This window comes from Erinaceus europaeus, chromosome 7 (assembly GCF_950295315.1).
Source record: "Erinaceus europaeus chromosome 7, mEriEur2.1, whole genome shotgun sequence".
NCBI classification, from domain to species: Eukaryota; Metazoa; Chordata; class Mammalia; order Eulipotyphla; family Erinaceidae; genus Erinaceus; species Erinaceus europaeus.
Window position 1 is genome coordinate 108,650,146 of NC_080168.1, and position 10,630 is coordinate 108,660,775.

At 39.1% G+C, this 10,630-nt stretch overlaps 1 protein-coding gene across 1 annotated transcript; it reads right to left on the reverse strand.

The window, feature by feature from the left end:
• Window positions 1-9,219: 9,219 nt before the first annotated feature.
• Window positions 9,220-10,149, reverse strand: LOC103109210 (olfactory receptor 6C4-like). Its single transcript, XM_007518255.2, has one exon. The coding sequence runs from the start codon at window positions 10,147-10,149 to the stop codon at window positions 9,220-9,222; it is 930 nt and encodes a 309-aa protein (XP_007518317.1).
• Window positions 10,150-10,630: the final 481 nt, after the last annotated feature.

Below are 10,630 nucleotides of genomic sequence, written 5' to 3' on the forward strand. Positions count from 1 at the left end.
TTCTCTCTGTCTCATCCTCTATCAAAAGAAAAAAGGAAAAAGAAGTACTGTTGCTAGGAATGGTGGAGTTCTTGTACAGGCACTAATACCCAGTAGTTAACCAAGTGACAAACAAAAATAATAAGTAAAAAATAAAGCAAAACTAACTTCTGCACTTCAAAAACTGTAGAAAGGATATGTAGCACATAGAACACATATCATGGAATGCATATATCATATATCATGAACATATATCATAGAACATATATCATGGAACCAAGGTTCGAAGTGCCATGGTACCTTTGTCTCTCTTTTATTTTACTTTTTAGCTTTATTTTAATTGACTGGACAGAGATGAATTTAGAGTGAAGTGGGAGACGGAGGGCAAGAGGCAGAGAAACAGCTACAGACCTGCTTCACCACTTATGAAGCTGTCTTCCTGCCAGTGGGGACTGGGGCTTGGACCATGTCTGTATATACTGTAATATGTGCTTAGCCAGGTGCACCACCACCTGGCCACTTCTGTCTCTCTCTCTTAGAGAATGTAGAATAAAAGTCATCATAGTTTTGTGACTTTATGATTCACAATCACAAGCAGGTAGCATTATATAACTAAGGAGAAAATATCCTTACACTTAGCTTTTGGGCAGTTGTGTCTTACATGTCCAAGGACAACTCACAGTTGAGAAGTCACATGTGGAGGAAATGTGGCCTCAGATTTAACTTTCACACAAAAGTTTCCAAGTTTATGAATGTTGAGAAGGTATATGATACTCACCCTGGTATAATTCAGCTTCTCTGTCGTTCTCCATGTATTTCCACATTAATTGCATTTTCTTAGTAATTAGTACTTTGAGAAATAATGTGTAAGTATATACATGTCATAATAAAAGTACAACCCTATGTACCTTTGAAATTTTACTTCCTCTGCACTGACTTATTTGAGAGTAGATGTTTATTTCTGACTCTACACTAAGGCAAAGTATATTTTGAGTGTTGTATTCAGAGCAGATCTATCATAATTAGTTAAATGAAACAAAAGATCCCAGGGGCCCCACATTCAGAACACGTTAATGAGCCTTATTGGTTGTTAACTCTGGAATTGAACTTTAATAGGGGATTTCAGGAGAAGTCTAAGTTGTAGAAAAATTAACAGGGGAACATCTGTAGAGTACAAATACCCTAGGGAACTTGCTGCAAACTATGAGCAAAAGAACACCAGAGAATATAGCATGTTTATTTAAACTTTTACTTTCTATCTATAATTATTAATATATATCCTTTTACTGGTGGGTGAGATAATGGTTTACAGGACAGATGTTGACACTTGGACATAATTCCTTATCACTCTATACCCTTGATCTATGCATCCCTCTCTCAAAGTCCACTAGAACTTTCTACCATTCCAGCTCACTCTCTCTATCCCTAGCTTCTCTTAACAGTTCTGTAGTTTGAAAGCACATTTGTCTTCTTTCTGACTTTCTTGGTCCCTTTGTTTTGTTTCTTTATCTCCATCATATCAGAGAGAACATTTAGTATATATATTTTCAAATTGTCACAGAGTTATCACTGAGGCTTGATTCCTGCACAACAAATCCTTTGTTCCTGGTGACTGTTTTTTCCTCCTCCCACCCCTTTTTTTTTCTTGATAGAGACAGAGAATAATTGAGTGGGAAAGGGATGGACAGGTAAAGACACTTTGCAGATGCACTGTCTTCTAATTATTATTTTTCTAATTAGTGAATTAATAATTATTGACAAGATTATAGTATAAGAGGGGTACAATTCTATTTATTTATTTAAGAAAGGATTAATTAACAAAACCATAGAGTAGGAGGGGTGCAACTCCACACAATTCCCACCACCTAATCTCCATATCCCACCCCTCCCCTGATAGCTTTCCCATTCTCTATCCCTCTGGGAGCATGAACCCAGGGTTATTGTGGGTTGCAGAAGGTAGAAGGTCTGGCTTCTGTAATTGCTTCCCCGCTGAACATGGGCATTGACTGGTCGGTCCATACTCCCAGTCTGCCTCTCTCTTTCCCTAGTAGGGTGGGTCTCTGGGGAAGCGGAGCTCCAGGACATATTGGTGGGGTCTTCAGTCCAGGGAAGGCTGGCCGGCATCCTGGTGACATCTGGAACCTGATGACTAAAAAGAGAGTTAACATACAAAGCCAAACAAATTGTTGAACAATCATGGACCCAAAGCTTGGAATAGTGGAGAGGAAGTGTTAGAGGGATACTCACTGCAAACTCTAGTGTACTTCTGCTTTCAGGTATATATTTTGCAGTAGTTTATGGATACGTGTGAACATATGCTCTCTCTCACAGAAACTGGTGTATATCTATGTTTTGGGACTTTGTTAGAAAGTGAGCCACCTGAGATGGAATTAGAGTATACTATGAAAGGAAAGGTCTCACCTGAGTAATGAAGCTGAAGGGTTGTCATTCCACATGTGAAGTCTCTGGACACAGTCTGAAGTGAAGCATGTTGAGGTGGCCATCGTTGCGTTGATTAGGTTGTGATCGGCGGATGCAATATTATTTGATATGGATTGGGAGATGCATACGGGAAAGTGGGCCCTATCCAAGGGTTCCAGGACTGGGGGAAGTAGAGGCTCTATAGTGGAGATGTGAGGTTCTTGCTGTCTTAGGGTTCAAAAAGACAATGGATAGTTAATGTTATCATCACATTATTTGGTAATTGGGTTAACTTTGAAAAGTCCTTTTGTTAGGGTTTGCTGTACAGTACCCAGCTGTGCTGTTGGTTGTTCTGATCTACTTGGTCTAGGCTTTTGAGAGAGTCCGCATATCAAATACACAGACTATATATTAAAAAGATTCAGTCTGTGTTTTAAAAAACTTCGAGACATACAATTAATTTTCCCAAGAGGGGTACAATTCTATACAATTACCACCACTAGAGTTTTATATCCCCTCCCCTCCATTGGAATATTTCCTATTCTTTATCTCTCTGGGTGTATGGACAAACTGTCTTTATGCAGTGCAAAAAAGGTAAGGCCTGACTTCTGTAATTGCTTCTCAATTGAACATGGACATTGGCATGTGGATCCATATGCCCAGCCTATTTCTATCTTTCTCTGATGGGATAGTACTCTGAGGAGGTCAGGTTCCAGGACACATTGGTGAGGCCATCTGTCCAGGGAAATCAGGTTGACATTATGGTATAATCAGCCACTTGGTGGCTGAAAAGCAGTAAGCTATAAAGTAGAACAAATAGTTTAATAACAGAACCTGAAGGTAATAGTAGAGCAGATGGACCCTTATAAGGGTCTTCTGGTGGGAAGGAGCTAGGAAGTCTATTTTAGGTATATCAAGGGGCCCATGACTTTACTAATTTTTGCCTGAACCTAACAGCTAACATGCAGGTGGGATAAAAGTATAATTGGGAAAGATGGTGTCAGACTTGAGAATTGGACTAGAAAGATGGATCAGCGCAGTGAGTATCTCCCCAATATGGGGAAAGTATATAAAGACTGTTAAGTGTAAACCACACCAATCTGACCTAGGGCCTGTGTCTGTTCGTATTTAGTACAGGAATCTGTGTAACCTCTGCATCACTGTCATTCTGAGGTTGTAGTCCGTGGTCATAGCTAGTACATTCTAGGTTTCACTCATTTTAGGACCAGTCTTTCTCCAGTGGCAGAGCATGTTGATGCAGCCTTCCTTGAGAGAGACTGGGGCAGTTTCTACTACTGTTGTTCTGCTCTACATTGAGGGAAAGTTCCTGTAGAGGCCCATAAGAGGGTTTATTATGTTGTTCCTGATGGAGATGAGCAGTGATGGTGGAGAGAGGGATCTGTTAGAGGTCTAGTTGGCAGCAGTACTTTACTGCTTGTGAAGCTTCCCACTTGTATAAGGGGACTGGTGGCTTCAAACTGGGTCCTTACACCTGGTAATGTGTATGCTCTTTAGTGGTGAATTTTTTAAAAATTTATTTATAAAATAAAAAATAATAAATATCGATAAAACCATAGGATAAGAGGAATAAAATTCCACACATATCCCACCACCAGAGTTCTGTATCGCATCCCCTCCACTGGAAGCTTTCCTATTCTTTATATCTCTGGGAGCATGGACCCAGGATCATTATGGGGTACAGAAGGTGGAAAGTCTGGCTTCTGTAATTGCTTCCCTACTGAACACGGTCATTGGCAGGTCTTTCCATACTCCCAGCCTGTCTCTCTCTTTCCTTAGTGGGGCAGGGCTCTAGAGAGATGGGATTCCAGGGTACATTGGCAGGGTTGTCTGCCTGGGAAAGTCAAGTGGGCGTCATGTTAGCATCTGCAACTTGGTGTCTGAAAAAACATTAGATATAAAGAAGAACAAATTGTTTGATAATCTGGAACCTAAAGGCAAAATATAGCAGATGAGATTTGGGGGTCCCCATTTTGGAAAAAATGGGTAGGTTTACTTTATATATATTCCAAGGGGCCCATGACTTTACTAATTTTTGCCTGAGCCTGACAACTAACATGTAGGTGGGCCAAAGGTATTATCTGGGGAGATGGTGTCAGGTTGGAAATAGGACTAGAAAGCTGGATCAGGGAATAGAGTAGCTCCCAAATCTGGGAAAAGTATATAAATACCATTAACTGTAAATCCCATAAATTTGATCTGGGGTCTATATTCAGTACAGGAGCCTGTATAACCAATGCATCCTTGTAGGTCTGAGCTCACATTCTGTGGTCATAGATAGGAATGTTCTAGGCTGAACCCATTACCAGACCCATCTTCCTTTAGTGGTAGAGGATTTTGGTGCAACCTCCCTTCTGAGAATGGGGCAGTCTCTACTATTGTTGATCCACAGTGAGGGCAAGGTCCTATGGGGGCCCACATAGGTGTCCATTATGTTCTTGAAGGAGTTGACCAGTGACAGTGGAGAGAGGGATCTATTAGAGGTCTAGGCCCATCATGTCTGTGTTGGAATCACAGGATTCCCTGACTAGGTCCCCAAGAGATGAGGTGGCCTCGTAGTAAGCAAAAGAGACATATTAAGTTTACTGGTCTCTTGCCCTTATCCAGCTTTTGTAGTCCTTATTTTGTAGTCCTTATAAAGGTTAGCCTTGGAGTAATGGAGGGAAGCAAAATAGGAAGTAGGTGAAGAGAATATTTAGGTCTAAGTTGAAACTATTTGATTAAGTATTTTATGTTGTCTTTTTTAGGTCTTTCTGCTTGCTTGCTGCATTTATTGAAAACTGAAAACTATTGTGTACTTTTGCTTTAAGGTGTATATATATTTCCTATAACTTATGAATACATGTATACATGTGTTCTATTTCTTGGGCCCTGTTTCATATCTAGATGGTGAGGCTTTATTAGGAAGTGCACGACCTGAGATGGAATTAAGGAATCTTATGAGCTAGGAACAGTCTCACCAGAGTATGGGGGTTGAAGGGTAGACATTACAGATCTGTAGTCTGTGGACACAGTCTGAAGTGAAACATGTAGAGTTGGTACTGGTTGCATTGATTAGGTTGAGATCAGCAGATGTAGTATCAGTTGGTATGGGATGAATGAATCCTGCTGAAAAATGAGCCATGCCCCAGAGGTTCCAGAACTCAGAGAAATATGAGTTTTATAAGAATAGGGAGGGTTCCTGCTGACTTAGAGTTTATGAAAGCAATAGATAGTTTTTATTATAACCAAGTTATTTATAAATTTGGTTGACTTTGAAAGTCTCATTGTTAAAATTTTCTGTATCATACAAGATCTCACCATGATTTATGTCATTTAATGCTATTTACATGTGATGCAGCTAGTTGCATATGGTCTCTCTGGTCTAAAACTATAGTTGATTTAATATTTAAAAAACTCATTATTAGAAATGTATTAACAATTTAAGCCCATAATTAAAATTCAGTCAGGCTACCAATTTGAAGCCTTTAAGTGCTTAAAAGAATATATACTCAGAACTGGGATCTATGCATCAAGAATTTTGAGATATTCAATCTATTTTTCCCTTCTCATATTGATTAAATAGTGAATTATAAGACTATAAATTAATAGGAGTGTGTATTAACAGCATTCCTGCCACCGAAGTTCTGTGTCCCCTACCCGCATGTCCCCTATAGTGAAGCTGAAAAAATACCCTCCTCCTCAGAGTTTTTTACTTTGGTGAATACTCCAAACTCAGTCAAATTCTGTTTGGCTTTTCCATGTCTATTTTTCTCTCTCAACTTCGGTTTGTGGATGGGATCATCCCATACTCGTCTTTCTCTTTCTGACTTATCTCACTTAACATGATTTCTTCTAGCTCCATCCAAGATGGTTCAGAGAAGGTGGGTTCATTATTCTTAATAGCTGAGTAGTATTCCATGGTATATATATACCACAACTTTCTCAGCCATTCACCTGTTGGTGGGCATCTGGGTTGTTTCCAAGTTTGGGCTATTATGAATTGTGCTGCTATGAACATAGGTGTACACATATCTTTTTGGATGGGTGTGATTGAATCTTTAGGCTATATCCCTAGGAGAGGTATTACTGGGTCATATGGAAGGTTCCTTTCTAGCCTTGTTAGTGTTCTCCAGATTGCTCTCCACAGGGGTTGGACCAATTTGCATTCCCACCAGCAGTGCAGGAGGTTTCCTTGGTCTTGACAACCTCTCCAGCATTTGTTGCTGCTGTTGTTTTTGATATATGACATTCTCACAGGGGTGAGGTGGTATCTCAATCTTGTCTTTTTCTGCATTTTTCTGACAGTCAGTGACCTGGAGCAAGTTTCGATATGTTTATTGGCCTTTTGGATCTCTTCTTTGGTGAATATTCTGTTCATATCCTCTGCCTACTTTTGGATTGGGTCATTTGCTGTTTTGATGCTGAGTTCTGTGAGTTCTTTATATATTTTAGTTATTGGCCTCTTGTCTGATGAATGGCATGTAAATATCTTCTCCCATTCTGTGAGGGGTCTCTTTGTTTGGGTGATGGTTTCTTTTGCTGAGCAGATGTTTTTCAATTTGATGTAGTCCTGAAAATGAAGACATGAGCTATCATAATATTTGGGACACAGCTAAAGCAGTACTTAGAAGGAAACTCATATCCATACAAGCACACATTACAGAAGAAGAAATAGCTCAAATAAAAGGCCAAACCTTAAAGACTTAGAAGAAGAGGACAATGGAATCCTAAAGTAACCAGAACGACTGAAATCAACTAAAATTAGGTCAGAAATAAACAACATCAAAAATAAGAGAGCCATACAAAAGATCGATGGAGCCAGATACTGGTTCTTTGAAAAAATAATCAAAATTGAAAATACCTTAGCCAGACTTGCTATAAAAAGGGAGAAGACTCATATAAATAGAATTGTAAATTTTAGGGGAGATGTTACAACAGACACCACAGAAATCCAAAAAATAATCATGCAAAGCCACCAAAATGGGTAATCTCAAGAAGTGGAAGAATTCCTGGAAACATATACTCTTCTAAAACTGAACCAGGAAGAAATACAAAACTTAAATGGATCAATCACAGACAAAGAAATAGAAGCAGTCATTAAGAATCTTCCAAATAATAAAAGGCCAGGACTAGATGACTTTACACACGGATTCTACAGAACATTCAGGGAACAGTTAATACCTATACTTTTAAAGCTCTTCCAAAAGATGGAAGACAGAGGAACACTCCCTTTCACCTTTTATGACACCAGTGTCACCCTGATACCAGAAGCAGATAGAGACACAACAAAAAGGGAAAACTACAGACCAATATCTCTGATCAACATAGTTGCTAAAATACTGAACAAGATCCTAGCTAATTGGATACAGCAGTATATTAAAAACCTAGTTTATCATGACCAAGTGGGATTTATACCAGGCGTTCAATATATTAAGTTAATCAGTGTGATTCATCACATCATTATAGCAAGACCAAAACCCACATGGTTATGTTAATATATGCAGAGAAAGCCTTTGACAAAATCTAATACCCATTCATGCTGAAAACACTATAGAAAATGGGAATAGATGGAAAATTCCTTAAGATAGTGGAGTCCATATACCTGCAGCCAACATCATACTCAATGGACAGAAGCTGAAAGCATTCCCCTCAGATCAGGGACTAGATAGGATTGTCTACTGTCACCATTACTCTTCAACATAGTATTGGAAGTTCTTGCCATAGCAATCAGGCAAGAGAAAGGAATACAGATTCAAAGGAATACAGATTGGAAGGGAAGAAGTCAAGCTCTTACTATTTGCAGATGATATGATAGCATACATAGAAAAACCTAATGAATCTAGCAGAAAGCTTCTGGAAATCATTAGGCAATATAGCAAGATGTCAGGCTATAAAATCAGTGTACAAAAATCAGTGACATTTGTTTAGGCAAACACTAAGTCAGAAGAGAAAGATATTCAGAAGTCACTCCCATTCACTATCGCAGAAAAATCAATAAAATATCTAGGAAGTGAAAGACTTGTATACTGAAAACTATGAGTTGCTATTCAAGGAAATAGAAAATGATACAAAGAAATGGAAAGATATCCATGCTTATGGATTGGAAGAAATAATATCTTCAGAATGAATATTCTACCCAGAACCATATACACATTTAATGTGATATCCATCAAAGTCTCACCAAGTTTCTTTAAGAGAATATAATAAAAATTACAATCATTTATCTGGAACCAGAAAACACCTAGAATCAACAAAACAATCTTGAGGAAAAGAAGCAGAAATGGAAGCATCACACCACCAGATCTCAAACTATACTATAGGGCCATCATCATCAAAACAGCCTGGTACTGGAACAAAAATAGGCACACAGACCAGTGGAACAGAAATAAACCTCCACAACTATGGAACCTAATTTCTGATAAGGGGGCTAAAACTATTAAATAGAGGAAGGAGGGTCTCTTCAATAAATGGTGCTGAGAAAACTGGGTTGAAATGTGCAGAAGAATGAAAGTGAGCCACTTTATCTCACCAGAAAGAAAAGGAAACTCCAAGTGGATCTATTTCATGAATATTATTCCAATTTTCCTTTTGAAAAATATCATGTATATTTATTTGATAGGGACAGAGATAAATTGAGAAGGAAAGGAGAGATGGAGAGGGAGAAAGATATATAACTACAGCATTGCTTCATCACTTGTGAAACTGCCACCTTACGAATGAGGACCAGGAGCTTGAACCCAAGCCCTTGAGCATTGTAACCCATAGCTCTGCCTGGTGCACCAGCACTAAGCTCTGGTATTTTTGTTTAATTAATGTTCCTTACCGTTTCACAATCTTCCTAATCATATCCTTGAAAGCTTGTTTTACTTGCTTATTCCTCAGAGTATAAATGAATGGGTTCAATAAAGGAGCAACTAAGGTGTTAAGCACAGCTACTCCCTTATTGAAAGCAACTCCTTCTTTTGCTGAGGGCTTTATGTACACATAGATGCAGCTGCCATAAGTGAGGGAGATGACAATCATGTGGGAGGAGCAGGTGGAAAAGGCCTTTTTCCTTTGCTGAGTGGAGGGGATTTTCAGAATGGTCCTGATGATGTTTGCATAGGAGATAATCACCAGCAGAAGGGTGACCACCAAAGTCACAGCTGCTAAAAAAAAATTAAGTAGCTCCAGGAATATTGTGTCTGAACAAGATATTTCTATGAGGGGTCCAGTGTCACAATAATAGTGATTCACGATGTTGGAGGCACAGAAATCCAGTTGACTGGTTAGGATGATGGGAGATATGATGACTAAGAATCCAGCCAACCACGAGCAGAGAACCAGCAGGGTACAGACTCTACTACTCATGATGGTGGTGTAGTGCAGAGGTTTACAAATGGCCACATAGCGGTCATAGGACATGGCAGCCAGAAGGTAAAACTCTGTGCCCCCAAGTAATATGGCAAAGAAATACTGAGTCATACAGCCGTCAAAGCTGATGCTCTTGTTTCCAGTTGAAATGCTGAACAGAAGTCTCGGGGTAAAAGTGGATGTGAAAGAGATTTCCAGGAAGGAGAAGTTCCGGAGGAAGAAATACATGGGAGTCTGTAGGTGGGAGTCCAGGAGTGTGAGGATGATGATGGTGAGGTTCCCAGTGATGCTGAATATGTAAGTGAGGAAGAGAAATACAAAGATTATGGGTTGAATCTCTGGTCTGTCTGTTAGTCCCAGTAGGATGAACTCTGTCCTGGAGGTCTGGTTTCTCATTGCTCACCTTTGCTGCCTGTGAAGGTAGAAAGGAAAGAAGTTAGTGAAGATGATGGCAGATGAGCTCTAGAATATTTAGTTGAAGTCTGGGGCTTAATAGTTATGCAAAAACTCTTTTATGCTGAGGTACCAAAGGCTTCAGGTTAGGAGTGCTCTAGTAAAAAAAAAAAAAATAAGCAAACAACATTTAAGTGAGTGTAAATTTTCCCATCATAGTAATTCAACTATGCTTTTTCTGTGTTTACGGTGGTTCAAACAAAAATCTTTTTGATAGAAGGTGAGTTTTTTTTGAATTGATTGGATTAATGGTTTACAGTTGACAATATAAAACAGTAGTTTACATATGTAACTTTTCTCAGTTTTCTATATAATAATCTACTCCCCCCTCCAGTTCTTCCTCTTTCATCATATTCTAATACCTGGACTTTCCTGCTCCCACCCGAGAATCTTTTACTTTGGTGCAACACACCAACACCAGTCC